The sequence below is a fragment of the Chelonoidis abingdonii genome, chromosome 4 (assembly GCF_003597395.2).
Source record: "Chelonoidis abingdonii isolate Lonesome George chromosome 4, CheloAbing_2.0, whole genome shotgun sequence".
Classification (NCBI taxonomy): domain Eukaryota; kingdom Metazoa; phylum Chordata; order Testudines; family Testudinidae; genus Chelonoidis; species Chelonoidis abingdonii.
Genome location: NC_133772.1, coordinates 15,223,599 through 15,241,443, shown reverse-complemented (window position 1 = coordinate 15,241,443; position 17,845 = coordinate 15,223,599). Strand labels below are relative to the sequence as shown.

General features: G+C 44.3%; 2 protein-coding genes across 2 annotated transcripts in view; one reads left to right on the top strand and one right to left on the bottom strand.

The window, feature by feature from the left end:
• CDK18 (cyclin dependent kinase 18) overlaps positions 1 to 17,845 on the top strand; it is a 180,606-nt gene that overhangs the window by 12,941 nt on the left and 149,820 nt on the right. The window lies entirely within an intron of this gene.
• On the bottom strand, positions 5,074 to 8,329 carry LOC116832063 (uncharacterized). The gene is made up of 2 exons (XM_075064853.1): positions 8,118 to 8,329; positions 5,074 to 5,146 (listed from the first exon to the last, which is right to left on the bottom strand). Exon 1 carries the CDS (start codon positions 8,287 to 8,289, stop codon positions 8,188 to 8,190), a length of 102 nt encoding a protein of 33 aa, XP_074920954.1. The 5' UTR covers positions 8,290 to 8,329; the 3' UTR covers positions 5,074 to 5,146; positions 8,118 to 8,187.

Genomic DNA, 17,845 nt, shown 5'->3' with positions numbered 1-17,845 from the left:
GGGAGCTATCTATCCACATACATGGAAAGTTCTCTTTAAAAATAACTGCAGCTTGAGTTTTAAACATTCATATTGTACTTGTGTAATTTATTGCGTTTTCAATTTTATATATATATATGTGTGTGTGTGTCTCTCTATATATTTTACATACTATATTCATCCATGCCTAGCTAGGAAGCTCTTTGCTGGAGGTAGGTGCAATTCTTGGGGTGAGATAAATTCAGCAGATATATGGTGTTCTACAATATATATTCAATAGGTTACCATATTGTCCTGAAAAGATCCCCTTCCTCCATCCAGACCAGATTTTGGAACAACCACAATAGAGAGAAAACCTCTGCAGCACCCATACCAGTTTTTACATAAGACCCATTTCAGGAGAATTTAATTAGTGCTGTATAAACCTCCAGCCAAGCTGGATACATTCAATAAAGCTGTTAGCTCTTTACAGAATCTCAGAGTATGTGTATTAATTTTGGAACCTTAACTATGAAGCCATGATGGCTCCATAATCAAAGGCTCATAGCAGCCTAGGTTCTTGGCTATTCACCTAGTGCTCCATTAAACAATTAAAACTCACCGCACTGGAGAAAACATTAGTATTCTTAGCTTACATGGGGTTCAACTTACTAAAAAGGATACAGGCTGTGATCATCTGCAAATCTTCTTCCTCTGACTTCGACCCAAAGAATTTGAAAGGTCTCAGGGACTTGCGGCCAACTGATCTTCAGTTGGGACAAACTTCTGCTGCCAGAATACCTGCTATAGCTTATAGCTGCGATGAACAAGGGCTGTACTCACACATACATTGGTCCTAAATAGGGATTGAATTTGTGTCCATCAGCACCAAATGCACAAGTCCCTGCCACTTGCGCTAAAGAGGTAGCTCTTCTTGCTCTGTATAAGTAGAAGGCCAGTAAAGATAGTCTCTGGTATCCATGGAGAGCAATAACTGCTCACAGTGTGTTACGCAATAAGCTGAGCATGAGGTGATGAGCTGACCTTGATGAAAATGAATGGAGATGAGTCAAAACAACTACCCCGACCTTGCTCAGTGCAGAAAACAGAGTGAAAGTTCATAGGCTGCCAAGCACTTCTTGCTGTGCAGAAACTCAGAACTGGGATAGGAAATATCCAACTGTATCCTAGCTTTAGATACATATATTGGGCTCCCATTGGCATCGGTGGGAGCTGCACAGGCATATCCCTACCCAGAATATGGCTGTAGCCAGTTTTCTTTAAAAATCATGTTTCCTATTGCTGCCAACTTGCAGAATAGAGCACACATTTGTGATATTGGCATCTAGAGATGCTCAGGGGCAGAATTCATCCTCTGCATCACTTTTCCTTCTGCTTTATTATGGAGTCAATGATCGGAAAGAATTTTAGGGCCAAATCCTGAAATCTTTACTCAGGCAAAACACCCAGTCAAGGGGCAATATCCTGAGGGACGTTGAGCACCTTTGGCTCTCTCTGGAGCCAATAGAATTTGAAAATGCTCCATTCTATTAAACTGTTGACCCAGTGAAAGCTTTTCCTGGGTGAGAGACCCCAAGATTTGGCCTGTGATGTTTAATGTTTAAACATGACCATTTGCTAAACCTCCTAGGGGATTTAGATACCCAAACTAAGCCTAAATTTAGTCTTCTGCTAAACGTTCTGCCACCATTGAAATGAGATGAAAATGAGACCAACAGCCTCCAGTGATGGGCTTCTGTAATGCATCAAGCAGTAGCAAAATGGTCACCATCACAAGTTGGATCAGACATGCCAAAGTTCACTGAGAAAAAAAAAGATATCTGGGCCATATCCATCTGGAGTGTGACCCCAATGCTTTCAGTGTTGGATCCTTTCCCTATGCTTGATCCTTCATGTGCATGAACCAGACAGCACCTTGTGTGAGTATCTTCTTCATGCTCCATGGGGAAAATACAGTATTTCTCAGAATGTGAACTTTCCATACGGACTCACTAAGCAAGATCAGGTGCAGTTGGACGCGTCGCTATGGTCTGCTACCAGCTGTTTCGTGTTTGAAGTGAGTCAACCATCTCCTAGAGCAACCCCGACTACCGGCACCCGACGAAGATTATTTAAAGCTGCTTAGTTCGTTGCTCTTCTTATACCCCAGGAGATGATCTCATGTGTCTCCTTTTATTGGTCATCCTTGCTGGGCAGAGGTTTCACGCTAAACCTTTCAGATAAGACAATAAAATAAGGGCCATGTTGGTTTTGGTAGCTGGCCAAGCTAGCAAATCTTCCCAAAAGAAGAGCTTGTCACCAGCACACACAGCTCTGTTTGTCAAGCTTAAATCCGGTCTCGCAGCAGCGGTCTGAGAGCTGGAAAGGTCAGTGAGTTTTATAAGTAGGGGAAAGGATTTGTTTTCTGAGTTAGCTCAACTTATTCTTTTCAGGGCCAGATCTCAGATGGTGTAAATCTGCATAGCTCCATTGAAGTCAATGAGTCTCCTCTGATTTACACTGGCCGTGGATCTGGCCCCTAAAGATTTACCTGTCTGCCCTTCCTAAAGGGGAGCAGGCAACAACATTCCTCAGAGACCCTACTGGGCAAGATTTTGCATCAGAGTTACAGCATTAATAATCTCTGGCACCACCGTCCTAAGGCACTCTGTGCCCCTGATCCTCCATGTTTGATCTTTAGAAAGAAATGGTGGTTTTGCCCCAATAACTATTTTTGGTTTAATATTAATAACATTGTCCCCAACGCCTTTGGCTGGCTGCAGTGAAGGCCTGTTGACAGTTCAATGCAATGTCATTCACTTGTCCCCCTCCCCAGACCTCATCCACTAGATTTAGCACATGACCTTCTCCCACTACCCATCCTCTGCCCTGACAGATTCTGAGGGCTTGGTTCCATTCCATGGTGGGGATCGGGCCTTAGGAAATGTATCTAGAACTGGTGCAATGGGTTTGTTGAGGGACTTAGAGGAGCAAGTGAATGGAGGTTTTCTGTTACACAGGAGGAGGCAGAGAGCCAGCAATTTACCCTAACCAGGGACATATTAAAGGGGGAGGCCCCCCAATTCTCTAGGGGGACCAAGTGGTCCCCACTGGGTTCTAATTCAGTACAAAGCAGCTTCTACTCCACACCACTGAACCTTGGAGCATGAGCAAGGAGCTTCCCACTGGCTTTTCCATACAGAGATGACTGGGGCAGAAGGGGGTTCATGAGGGCTCCCTATAGCCATCAGCTTTGCAATACTGGCTGGACCAGCAAGGCAGCCACTTTGAATCCCTCCTCAGATCTTCATAAAAGCAGCAAAGAATCCTGTGGCACCTTATAGACTAACAGACATTTTGGAGCATGAGCTTTCGTGGGTGAATACTCACATGCATCTGACGAAGTGGGTATTCACCCCCGAAAGCTTATGCTCCAAAACGTCTGTTAGTCTATAAGGTGCCACAGGATTCTTTGCTGCTTTTACAGATCCAGACTAACACAGCTACCCCTCTGATACTCAGATTTCCATGGCTACCATCTCAGCCTGTCATGTTGACAGCCTGTCTTTCTGACTGTCATGCACTCAGCTCAGGCCTTGCTACCAGTTCTCAAAGGCTGCCGCAGCTGCAGTTTATTCTGACTGAAAGGGCTACAAATACTGTGTGACCATCCTCATCGAAAGAGCAAAACTCTAGTAGCCTCAAGGGCTGAACATTTTGGAGATGGCAGCAAAGGATTCAGAAGTGAAAGGGTTGAGGCTGTCTGAATTAACCAGAGCTGGGTCTGAGGGGCTAAAGTTGGATCTGGATTTCCAGTACCATAAGGCTAGGGGGTGTTCAGAGCTGAGGGTTGGGTTCAAGCCCATCTCCAACACTACCACAAGAACACCTTCCTGAGTGAGGTCCTGATCCAAACCCACTGAAATCAAAGAGAGAGTTTCTACTGACTTCAATGTTCTTTGGATCAGGCCATGAAATAGATGTACTTTCTGGGATCCACAGTGACAACTAGTGGGGCTATTTTAGGGGACCTGAAGGGGAGAGTCTGTCTGCAACATCTCCTGAAAGGCACAGCACCCCGGGGAATTTCCATATGGCTTTAACAGCAGGTAGGAAAGACGTACAGACAAGGAGGGAGAAAATAGGGACAAGCTTTGAAACTGCAGCACTACACTAATGCTAATGGCTATGCCTGGATTAGGTGAGGCAGTTCCAGCAAAAAAAGTTAACAATTTGAACACTGGCATTTTCCATACTCTCAATTACATCAATTTCTTTGAGAACATGGGCTCTTATCCTGGGGGTTGCGACCCACCACATGTACATGAACAGGTGTCAGAGGGTCGTGGTCATATTGCCTTTTGCAGATTGCTAAATGGCTAGATTGGAAGAGGGCATCCATTACGGGAAAGGTGGAGAACCACTGGAGGATGTGTACATGCTACAGATAGACCTGAGCTCCAAAGCTGAAATCTGGGTCCCAGTTCCAAACTTCTCTTCACATAGAGTTCAGGGATTTTGATTCAAGCCCATTATAGGAAAGGGGCCAACTGCAAAATTCACTTCCCATAGTTAATATAGACACATAAGGGGCATGAGTCTGCTCTCCCACTGGGCTAACACCAGTGATTTCAGTGGAGCGACTCCTGATTTGCATTGATGCAAGAGGGAGCAGAATCAAAGCCCAGTGTGTTTTCACCACTCCCTAAGGGTTTCTCCATGCTGGCATCTAGCATATCTGAGCACAAAATGTCTAAGAAGTATTAGGAACTGCTTCTTGTAGACACAGGACATTTGCTTGGGAGATACTAACAAAACTCTACAGCTTGTTCATTTTCAGTTGACAGTGCTACAGTGAGACAACTTAAAAACATAGAGCCAAATCCTGCTGCCCACTTACTCCAGGGAAACTGAGGGCAGGACCTGGCTCTTGATTTGGAAATCTCCTTCAGAGTCTGTCCAGGGGGACATATTCAAACAAGACAGGGATAGCTTTCTTGTGAATAAAACTTTTACCCAGTAAAGACACAAAAATCTGTCTCTGCCACAGATAGCTATGGGGTCCAAGGTCAAGCACCTTTGAGACTGGGGATCTGTGCTGAACCACCACAGCACCCAGGATAATGTTTGTGGCTCTTCTGTAAGGGTCATTTCTGAGCTTCAGCTTTTTTCCAAGCCAGGCAAGTCTCTAGGAAAGAAGAAGGAGGAGAAAGAAAATGAGAGAAGTTGCAGGCTAAACGTGTGAACACAAATTAACCAGCTTCCTCCGCCTTCTCCTCCGCCTGCTGCTGACATCGATGAGTGAGCCCATCATTCACATCCCAGGTGCACCTCCTTCTGCCAGGACACCTTCCCCAGCTCATCTATCAAGCGCTGTGGGAGGGCCACACTGAGCAAGACAGCCTGCCTCTTGGGAATGTTGCACTGACGTGGACTCCCTGTTTCCCCTCTCTGGCCCCAGTCATAGCTATTGTTCCTAACGGGGGCTGTGTGCTGATGGTTAGATGATCCTGGCTGGAATTCCCTCTGCTACAGTAACCAAGAGCATCCTACTAAACTTGAACTTGCTCCTTTCAAGTCCCCTAAGAAACTGACTGTCCTCTTATAGATGCCAATGAAGTTGTTATATAGGGAAGAGAGGAGGAAACCAAATTTATTCAGGTGCAAAAGGTGTTGTACAACCGGAGATGCTGGAACTAGGGGTGCTGAGGGTGCTGGCACTGCCGCACCCCTGGCTTGAAGCGGTTTCCAGCATGTACAGGGTTTACAGTTTGGTTCAGTGGCTCTCAGCACCCCCCACTGTACAAACTGTTCCAGTGCCCCTGTGTATAACTGACTCCACTGGGACCAACAGAGCATTTGAACACAAGACCTTCAATACTCGAAGCACAAGCTGCTACCACATAAACTAAAGGACTAAGCCATTAACTAGGAGCAGTAGTAGAATCATAAGCCTTTTATATGGACCACCCACTAGAAGGGAACAAAGATCCGCAGTCTCCTAGTGGAGGTCACAAAGAGAGCTGGTCAAGAATTTCTCAGCAAAACTTCTTTTTTTGTTGGAAAAGGCCGATTTGTCCAAAGCAAAACTGTTCATGAAGAAGACGAGTGGTGTGTAAGCTTGAAAGCTCGTCTCTCTCACCAACAGAAGTTGGTCAAACAGAAGATATTTCCTCATCCACCTTTCTCATGAAACTGGGGCAGTTTTGACAAATCTCCTGACTCAAAAGGTTTGGAAAAAAGTTTTGGCTTTTCAAAGGAAAACGATGTTTTATTCAGAAATTTTAGTAAATTTAGACCAAAAAAAAAAGGTTAAAGGGGAAAGATTCAAAATGAAAATGAAATGTTACAATTCATAGATTCATAGACTCTAGGACTGGAAGGGACCTTGAGAGGTCATCGAGTCCAGTCCTCTGCCTTCATGGCAGGACCAAATACTGTCTAGACCATCCCTGATAGACATTTATCTAACCTACTCTTAAATATCTCCAGAGATGGAGATTCCACAACCTCCCTAGGCAATTTATTCCAGTGTTTAACTACCCTGACAGTTAGGAACTTTTTCCTAATGTCCAACCTAAATCTCCCTTGCTGCAGTTTAAGCCCATTGCTTCTTGTTCTATCATTAGAGGCTAAGGTGAACAAGTTTTCTCCCTCCTCCTGATGACACCCTTTTAGATACCTGAAAACTGCTATCATGTCCCCTCTCAGTCTTCTCTTTTCCAAACTAAATAAACCCAATTCTTTCAGCCTTCCTTCATAGGTCATGTTCTCAAGACCTTTAATCATTCTTGTTGCTCTTCTCTGGACCCTCTCCAATTTCTCCACATCTTTCTTGAAATGCGGTGCCCAGAACTGGACACAATACTCCAGTTGAGGCCTAACCAGCGCAGAGTAGAGCGGAAGAATGACTTCTCGTGTCTTGTTTACAACACACCTGTTAATGCATCCCAGAATCACGTTTGCTTTTTTTGCAACAGTATCACACTGTTGACTCATATTTAGCTTGTGGTCCACTATGACCCCTAGATCTCTTTCTGCCATACTCCTTCCTAGACAGTCTCTTCCCATTCTGTATGTGTGAAACTGATTGTTCCTTCCTAAGTGGAGCACTTTGCATTTGTCTTTATTGAACTTCATCCGGTTTACCTCAGACCATTTCTCCAATTTGTCCAGATCATTTTGAATTTTGACCCTGTCCTCCAAAGCAGTTGCAATCCCTCCCAGTTTGGTATCGTCTGCAAACTTAATAAGCGTACTTTCTATGCCAACATCTAAGTCGTTGATGAAGATATTGAACAGAGCCGGTCCCAAAACAGACCCCTGCGGAACCCCACTTGTTATACCTTTCCAGCAGGATTGGGACCCATTAATAACTACTCTCTGAGTATGGTTATCCAGCCAGTTATGCACCCACCTTATAGTAGCCCCATCTAAATTGTATATGCCTAGTTTATCGATAAGGATATCATGCGAGATCCTATCAAATGCCTTACTAAAGTCTAGGTATACCACATCCACTGCTTCTCCCTTATCCACAAGGCTCGTTATCCTATCAGAGAAACTATCAGATTGGTTTGACACGATTTGTTCTTTACAAATCCATGCTGGCTATTCCCTATCACCTTACCACCTTCCAAGTGTTGCAGATGATTTCTTTAATTACTTGCTCCATTATCTTCCCTGGCACAGGGAATTGATCCAAACTGTTCTCACCTCTTCCCTCCCCCCCGCCTCCGCCTCCAGTTTGTTTTTCAGTTAGTGGAAGTTTTTGAGATTTCAGTTTTTCATCCTGATTCGGGACACGAAAACATTTTGAAATCTCAAAAGTTCTCACAGGACAGGAACCCTGTTTCCAGCGGCCCTAGTTGCACTTGGAGGATTAATTATCGACAGTCAAGCATAAGAAACTCAGCTTTGCTTTTAGGAGTTAAATGAACATGCTGGTCCTCCTGTTCCGGGGTTTGGAGCATCAATCCTGTGATTCCCTTCTCTCCCCTCACCCCCGACCTGTGCACCAACCAGTGCAGCAGGAGAGCAAAATAAGCACGGGACACAGATGTGATGGGTGCCTCTTCATGGTTACAGAGATCAGAGAGCAGAAATGGGATTGATTCCCCCTGAGATAGGATCTCAGTCAAAGGGCAAAAATATCATACCAAGTTCAAACCAGGGCTGGAATCCAGAGATGTGAGTGAGAGGGTAAATGTGACACACCCGGGACAAGTCTCACACTGATGTCTCCTGCTCTGCACTGGCCTCTTCGTTTTTCCTCTTCATCTTGCAAAAGCCGTGGAGCCCACAGAAGCAAGCGAAGGTGAATTGGGGCATCCCCTATGGCAGATCAGGCTCAGGAGCATCCAAAGGAAACCTAGCTGGGGACAGGGAGAGGAAAGAAAGAGAGAGTTTTTGAAATCAGAGCAGCTCTTGCTGATGGCTGGGAAGGAGGGTGGGCAGGGATGGTCAATCACTGCCTTCCTTTGCAAGACACACTTCCCCCCAACCCCAGATGCAGAACTCCTGGGCCCTGGCAGCCTCCTCTCCCAGTGCAGAATCTCCTATCTCTAGCCTTCCCCATGCCAGATGCCCCCAATCACATTCTCCAAAATTTTCCTTTCCAGTAAAAGAAGAGGGCGTTGAACCAAACACATGCTGCCTGTGGAAGCCTGTGAGCTGTAATTCCCACATGCACAGAAACGTAAATAGTTTGCACAGTCTGCTAAGCTAATGAGTATTACAGGGACCTTAAGCTTAGGCTCATTGGGGTGTTTTAACAAAGCTTAGTGATATAAACCCAGCAACTGCGATTAATGAGAAGCAGCTGATATCAAAGCTCAGTGTCTCCTTGTCCATTTTCAGTGGATCAAATCATGCCCCAAAGCACAGCCCACATTAGGGAGTAACAGCTCTAACAGCTGCAAAATGTAATTATGCAAATAACCCCCCTTTTTTTTTTTAAAGACATAGAAGGGAAAAAATAACATCTGAAGTCAAACCCACCTGCACTTTCCCCCATTTTAATTTTTAGCATTTCTAACTTTGCAAATGACCAAATCTAGTTTTGCCAGTGAGAAAGAGGGTAACTGATTAAAGTGCTGGAAAGCAGGAGTCTTGAACACTAAATTAATACATTTTTATGACTAGGTCAGTCTAATCTCTGACATACAGAGAGTCCTGAAGGAAACTTCAACTGACCCCTCATCCCTATCTCAGCAAGGAAGGCAGTGTGAGCTAGTGAACAGGGCATGGGATTGGGAGATTGGACTCTTTCAGGTCTGTCACTAAATTACCATGTGAGTGAGTCACTTAACTCCGCTGTAAAATGGGGATAATGAAACTCATCCAAGCTTTGATATCCACGAGTGGGAATTGCTGTATAAATTCTAGCATACACTTCAGAGAGGCAACTATTGCCCATAGTGGTTAGCAATGAACCATGGCTTTTGACACTGGTGGGCTGCTAACAGAAACAGGCCTGATTCATACATCCTGTAACTTTGCAGAAAATCAGAACTGGACCTGTCTCTAACTTACATGGGGACACTTAGGAGAAAAGTAAGGACAGCCTCTTTAACTGCATTGAATTAAACTGAACACACTGGGCCAAGTGCTCCTCTTTGGCCCTGAGCCACCAATGCACTTTTGCACGTGCTTATCAACAAGTAGTCTCATTAAATATGTGCTTGAGAGATTTGCTGGTCGGGTCCAGAGTGAGCGCCAAATAAGTCCACTGAGTGAGAGCAAGATTTGGCCCAAAGGAGATTTTGCAAGAGAAATAGCCTATATATTGGCATCTGACTCCGTCCCTTCCCACCCACAGGGTTACAAAATATCTCAAGCTCATAGTTACCCCCAGTGGAGAGAGTGCAACTAAAATCCCACTCGGATTGGCTTCTTGTCAGCAGCTCAGCTGGCTCTCAGGGGGACATGCTAAGCTACTCGAAGGGGCCATGGAGAATGTTTGACTGCCCTTCCAGCTTCCAGCACAGCCATATAGTATCCATTAAGAGCCCTTCAATTCCCAGCACTGTCATTCCAATGTGGCAATGAAAATCACATCATTCCCATCCAGTAACCTGGGAACCAGATGCCAGAGCACTGCTACCTAGTGGGCTGGCTTTATCCTCTGTGCTTTTGCTTGACTTTGTCATTCCAATCAGAGCCCAGCTACTAATATAGAGCAGATAGCAAGCAAGAGACGGAGTCCCTTTAATACACTTCTCCAGCCGTCCACCTCCCCACTTTCCCCTTCATTTGACAGCCTTCTGTGTACCTGTCTATCAGGCTCCCAAATTAAAAAGGCCCCAGTGCTACCTCTGAGGCTCAGAGTCATGAACAATGACAGCAGGCTCCTTAATGAGTCTTCCTGTCTACAGGGTTTTTTAGCATAGTAGCAGCTCTGTGTGCGTCTCTGTGCTGCTGCTTTTTATTATAAGCCAGCAAAAGGGTCTTCTGAGGTAACAGCTGGCAGGGAGCAATGTGCCACTGGACGAAGCTGTCTGAAAGCAAGATCTGAAGCTAGCTCTCTCTCAGCGTAGCTACACTCTGTGACTTTAGGTGGAGAAAGGAATTCTCTGCAGAACCGGTCTGGTATACTTGCAAATCTGCACTGAGAGAAAGAGCCAGTGAAAATGCCTTGATTGTTTTACACTGAAGTAACTGCGCCAACCTCAGTTGCTGCTGATTTACGCCTGTGTAAGCAAGCGGAGAATCAGGCTCACTGAACCTACTTCAGCTCTTGTTGCATACAATGGGCCAAGTTCTGCCCTATGGATCTGATCTAGCTCCCATTAAAGTCAATGGAAAGACTCTCATTTGACTTCAATGGCACTACTGCCTGTGAAACCTCAGCTGATGTCAACAGGTGTAAATTTGGCTCATCAGGAGCCAGAAGGGGCCCCGTGTTTGAGTCAATGAATATTTTTGTAAAGATAGAAGAATCCTCCTCAGCCCCTGCACCCAAATACGTTCATTCCCCAACATCAGCAATGGGCCTGAACAAAATCACCAGATCTGTCTCAAATTTAGGGGTAGTCAAAATCTGAATCCAGATTCAAATTTCTCAGCATACATATTATGTGGGCCCAACTCTAGCTAAAATTTCCTCCTGAAACTCAGGTGTACTGCAGAACTTTAGGACTGTTAAGATTTGTAAGCTATTTAACAGTTTTACCAGCTGCACCTAAAATGGGCAAACATATTTTGGGGATATTTAAAAACCCAGAGGCCAGATCCTTAGCTCATGTAAATCAATGTAGCTCCTTTCGAGTCAATAGTGTTAGGCTAATTTACACCAGCTGGAGATCTGGCTCCCAGATATAGGGAAAACAAAATCTAGCCCATAATATCCATCAGAAGAAGGTCCTAGAAATGGTACCCTTTTGAAAGTACAATTGTGGGCATATGTCAACGGTAACAACGTCCCACCATTTTTAGGGAAATGGGACATTGAGACAATTTCCAAGGAAACTTCAAGACACGCTGTCAAGATAAAAATCTGAAGTCATAGTGCAATGAACCTGCTACCTCACTATTGGGTAGTTTCCTTGCACCCCGGCTGAGCTAGATGGAAATGATCTAGTAATACTCACCACTCACATAAGAAGCATAAAATTAATTGAAGCTTGAGGACTTGCATCCATTGATGCAAGTGGTGAATTTGAGCTCAAATACTTTAGGGCCCAATTCTGTCCCTTCGTACACGCAGACTAACCTCATTGAAGTCAGTGGGAATTTGGGCCTGAGCCAAAGTTCACTGAAGTTAGTGGGAGTCAAACCCAGTGACTTTGATGGGCTTTGAAACCTGCACTACTCAATGGGAGAGAGTCTGATACCTTATGCTACAAGTAGCTGTGAAATCAGTGGGCTGCCCTTTGAGTAATGTATTATTCAGTGGAGGCAAAGCTATCAGAATGGGACTCAGTGTGAGAAAGGATGGCAGGATCAGGCCCTTACATTGTTACCAATACTTTTACAAGTCAGATTTATTTCCCATTATTTGTGCTGCTGGTTTCCAAATTTTTCAGCGTGGACAATGAAACTCGACAGCTCAGTTTGACTTTTGTTCATAGCTACTTTCCGTTTGTTTTTCTCACGCACAACACTATTGCATTTCCAACACTCCAAGGAAATGTTAAAAATTAAGAAAAATGAAAATGGGATCTTCTTGGATTTTAATATTAAAAACCCATGGACATGTGTTTAATATTATTAATCCCTGGTGTGTGCAAACCAACAGAGTTACCCCAGTGCTAAATTCAGCCCATTATGTCTTGTAAAATTCATTCATTTTGCGCCCAAATGAATTATTATTACTGATATTATAGTAGCACCTAGAGGCCCCTTTGTGCTAGGCACTGTACATACATGGCAAGAGACAGTCTGTCCCAGAGAGTTTACAGTCTAAACAGACAGGAGGCGGGAGGAGAAACAGAGGAGCAAAGTGACTTTCTTAAGGTCACCTGGCAGCTAAGTGGCAGATCCAGGAGTAGAATTCAGGGGCCCTGGACCACACCATATCTCTGACCATGCCGTCACTGTACTGTAAGTGTGAGAACAATAGGTAGATAGTATGTCCCTTTAAGCCCAGTCAGGCAGGTAGGACTAACAATAGATCTCCCCATTCTCTGGTCAAGCTGTGTCAATCTTGGCTCTAACATGTATCCTGGGCAACATCATTCTGCCAGCATTTCCCTTTGCTAGCTATCTGCCACTGCATACGTACCCACAATGAGCCAGCAGCTCGCATAAGGCGCTGGCAAGCCTGACATAACTGATAGGAAATCCTTATTCTAGGCAAATGGCCACCTAGAAGGAACTAAAGACAAGTTTTAATCAAGCTGAACCTGGAGATAACAAACATTTCACATATGGTCTGTACCGCAGCCATGGAATTTCCTGCTGAATTGACATCTTCCTGCCCAGCAACGGGCTGGTATTTACTGTTGGTGCTCTGCATCTCAGCCCCCTGGGCCGGGTCCAAAGCACGAGGAGCCTGATCCAAAGCCCATTGAAGCTTGAGCCTTTTCATTGACTTTGATGGGCTTTGGATCAGGATGTAGGCAACCAGGGAGACAATTGGCCAGATCCTCAGCTGGTGTAAATTTATTTAGTTCCAATGGAGTCCCTGCTGATTTACATCAGCTGAGGATCTGGCCCCAGGAGAGCTTCCAGAGGAAACCAGGGATGACAAAAAAGTAATGGCCAATACTAAAAGAAAGAGTAACCATAAAATAGCTCCTAAGTGGCTACCATTGACGGTGTGGATGGGACTTTGCTCACGGTACAACAGGTCCAATCAGGGTGTCGGCTCCAGCTGGACAGGCCTTTGCTCTGCCTGCTAATGTCTCCAGGGCCTCATCCTTGCTGCTGTTGAAGCTGATGGCAAAACTCCCATCAACATTAATGGGAGCAGGTTCAGGCCCTCATTCAAAAGGAGGGGGGGATGGGAAAGGCAGAATTGCTGAGGATTCTTGTTAGACCCTTGCGTGACTTGCCCTTCCGAACTCAGAATCAGCAAGAGAGGAAGACAGTAGCTACTACCACAAATGGAGCCCAGGACTCAAGAATCCAGAGCACCTAGAGAAGCTGCTCAGATCCAGCAAACACATGTTCCTTGTCTTTATACAGCCACCTCTAGTTCACTTCACAAGCTCATTTTAGGCCAACACCCTTCCCCTTCTGCACTACACTTTCTTTATTAAACAGGGGTAAAAAATTACTTACCCAATCTCACAGGGAGGCTTAACTAACAAACATTTGCAAAGCACTTTGGGATCTTTAAATGAAAGTTGCTATGGGAAGTGCAGACTGTTACCAATTATCAATATGCTGTGGCCCTGTTTCAGGACATTGAAATAGACAGTCAAATTTCCTTACTATGGACCTACAAGCAGGCTCACCCTGGTTCTATGATATTTATTCCGCCAACACTTGCCACAGCATCACTTGAGTATCTTTCTCCATGGACATTAGCGGATCCCAGGCCAGACTGACTTAGCTGCAGACACAAACCCGTCATCAGAACCTGGGCGGACTGACTGACAGGACTCCAGCTTCCATTATGGAGCTATTGATGTCTTTAGGGAAACTTGTCGCATGGAGGCTTTTAAAAGTGACGCCTCTGCCTTCCATTCAGGGAGCAGACAATGATGAATGAGCCTGGAAGAATGGAGGCAAGCACAAACTGAGCCTAATGCTCCTGTTCGTCTTGAAAAGGTAGAAAAAGGATCTTGAAGGAGCAAGCAATAATTAAAAAATAAATGAACTAGCTTCATTAGCGGTAACAGAAGCCCTGTTTGATTTGCAAGAGCTGGGCATGCTTCACAGAGCTGCACTGCCCTTTCTATTCAAGGGAGAAGATCCTTTGGATAAAGCCCCATGCAGCAGAGAAAAAAATGCAGGATGCATTAAAAATGTTAAGCCAGAGAATTCTCTTTAGTCAATTGCACAACCCAGGGCTGTGTTTGTCACTGTCACAGTGATGAATTGGGAGCTGTCTGAAATCAGCATGCTCACTTTAATAATGTCACTTTCTCTGAGTCCTAATAAATGTGTTTCTGAACCAGCTGGACAGAGCCTATTCCTTAGCCCAGCAATTACTAATTTCACTGGGTTTTGCTTTTCAACCCCTGCTATTCTTAACAGCCAGGTCAGGCTGATGAAATGGGAAATCTTTATTTTAGCTTCGACTTTCCATGCAGTCTTTTCCTCTCTTTCTCAGTTGTATGCCAAGAAGCAGTGTAATCTTGTGGTCAGAGCAAACAAATGGGAACTGGGACTTCTAAGCTTTATTCCTAGCTCTGCCACTGACTCACTGTGTGGTCCTGAGGTAGTCACTTCTCGTAGGGTCTGTCTACACTGAAGATTGGTGCACTAGGACAAACAACTAGTATAGACATGGTGTACCAGGGCAACATGTCTACACTAGGGATTTATACTAGTGCAAAAATTGGTGTAGCTAGAAGGGTGCAAAAATCCTCAGTATAGAGAAGCCCTCAATCTCCCTCTATGTAAAATGGTTAATGTATTTATTAGTTACCTCCCAGGAGGGTTGTGTGGCTTAATGAATAATGATAAAGTGCTATGAGATCTTAGTTAGAAAAGCACAAAGGGACAAAATTCTGATGTGATTTACATTGGTTTAAATTCAAAGAAAGTCCGCTAAAGTCAATGGGCCTGAATCACTGCTGCCCTGCCCCTTGTGCAGCATTTTACCCCAGTGAAATGTGAAAGTAAAATGCTACCATTGCATTCTGATAACATTTTGCACCTGCTTTACAATGATATAAATGACAATGGAAGGTAAAAGGTGACAGTGAATTGCCCAGAGGAGTTACTACAGGAAGAACTGAGGAATAAGAATGTCTACAAGGGGAGTTATACTGCTATAACTTGTAAAACTCTCCCATGTAGACAACCCCTGAGATAAGAATCTGACACTGCAATAAAAGATGTGTACATTTGTCCCTACTGTTTATTCCTCCCTTGAAGTCATAGGACTAAATTTATCTACAGGGCAACTCTGCTACTGTCAGGTTGACCAATCACCTGCATCTTGTGTTATCATGTATTGTTGCCCTTAAAACGGCTACAGTCATACCCACTGAGCTCTGCTTTGGGTGAGAGAAGAATCAGGTGAACCCTCTTTTCACACGGCTAAAAGCAGAGTTGCACTGAAAGAGAAGGTTTGTCATGATGTGTCACTGGCCCTTTAACTGTCCTGGCAAAGGTTTGCACAGAAATTCTGAGGTTTCAATTCATATGATTTTTATGCCACTCCAATTTTGCTTTTCTGAGAAATGCGATCAAATTTGCTTTTAATTCTCCCACTAGAAAAATGTTAAATTTTACACTTTGAACTCTGAATTTTAAAGCTGCCTTTTGCTCCCAGCAAGAAAATTCTTCTTGGAAAGCAGGCTGATTTTCAATGGAAATGGGTCCTGTGTTTTTGCAAAAAAATTTGTGAGGTGAGACCAATGTCCTGGTAAAATGACCTAGTACTGGAAAGTGCCCAAATACCATGGTGATGGGTGTGGTATGAGGACCTGAATAGAATAAAATAGCTTGTAATGAAATATGAAAAAATGCCTTCAACTTTCAAGTTGTTTCCCCTTCATGGTGGATATTTCAGCCATCTCTGACCTTTATGGCCAAAATTTTCAAATGTGATCAATGATTTTGGGAGCCCGATTTGAGACACCTTAAAAGAGCTGGACAAGTAGACAGTGCTGACCACCCATCCTCTGACCATCAGGCCCCTTTCAGGCGTCTCACGTGGGGCACCCCAAACTACTGTCACTTTTTAAAACCTTGGGCTTCAAGCGTGTCAGAACTGTGAGCAATGCCCCAGCACAGAGGCCTACGTTAAGAGATTTATGACATTTTTTTTACACTGTAATCCAGTTCCAAAAGCCAGCAGACTCTGGAAAGCACAGATCTGGACTCAGATTGGGCTGGGTTGATCTTTACTCTTGACTGTTGCAACGAATCCAGTCACCTAGGCCTGCACAGTGTGTAATGAGGCCTTAAGAACTTAATGAAAATTACAGGGATGGAATCCAGAGCCACTGGCTCTAAAATCTATCACTTAAAATAATGGAGCATCTATCTCCTTTAGCTGTTAGCAGTACAGGGCCATACTGATTCCATCCAGGAGAGGGCATGCCTCACGAACACGCCAGCCACTTCATTACATTCTTCTATATGCCAGTTGCTGTATCGCTGGCTAATTTTACCAGAGTATCCACATTATTTAATCTGTTTTTTTATTTCTGCTTCTAAAATTATGGTTATTATTTTTTTACACACCCTGGGTGCCTCCCTCATTATAACCAACCTAAGGCAAAACCCAGTTAAGAGCAGCAACCCATAATTTACAGCGGGATACTTTTTTTAAACAGAAGACACCGGAAAAGGACTAAATCAAAAGAAAATTCTGTCCCTTTAAGAGGAGATAATGAACCAAAGCACTGTTTCTTGGGCCCGCATGTTTGCTGAGAATTGCTAATTAAAACATCACTTCTGTAAAGTATGCTGATCCCATTGATTCTTCCCCCCACACAGTTAATTTGCTGCTCGGAAGGCAAAGTCACAAGGGCCCTCATTATAAAAATTTCACTGGCTGCAGCTAATGGTTGTAATTAATAGGTGCAATAAATTTCAAATGGCCAGCCAGTGTGTTCATTAGTTTCAGGCTGACTCAGCACCAGTGGGGTAGCCTGTTACTTAATAACCCATTTTCAAGCAGACATGGTGGCTGGGGCCAGGGGAGGCATCCCGTGGTATATACAGTAGATCCATATCTTTCCGTAGGTAGCAGAGTCGAGTGAATAGTTCATAGCAAAAAAATTGTTTGTCCCTTTTTGTCCTACTTGTGAATTTTCCAGGCAAAACTCAAAAGGCATGAAGACCCTTAGCAAGTCAAATGGGGCCAGATTATCTAAAGAGCTCAACCACCAACATGAGCTCTTTTGAAAATCTCTCCTTTAATCTCTCTGCGACTCAGTTTCCCATCTGTAAAATGAGCATAAAAAATCCTTCTCTTCTCCCACCCTTTGTCCGTCTTATCTATTTCAATTGTAACGTCTTTGGGGCAGGGACTGTCTTGCTGTGCATATGTACAGCACTTTGCACAACGGAGCCTCGATTTATGTTAAGGCATTTAGGTGTTACCGTGACACAAACAAACCATAAATAATAATGTGACTCCAGGCTTGGATCAAATGCCAATAAAATGGCTTGGATGAACCACAGAGCTACACGTGTCTGAGTGAAGCCCCAATTGTATAGATGTGTCTCTGGGTCGGATTGCCAGTGAAATGGACTTGGGCATGTCTAGCACATTTCCTGGTCCTTATTTCTCTGGTACTATGAGCTGATGGGAGCC

Bases quoted from the DNA above. Each gene is read 5' to 3' on its own strand.
- LOC116832063 (XM_075064853.1), bottom strand. From the start codon at position 8,289: ATGCCCCAATTCACCTTCGCTTGCTTCTGTGGGCTCCACGGCTTTTGC.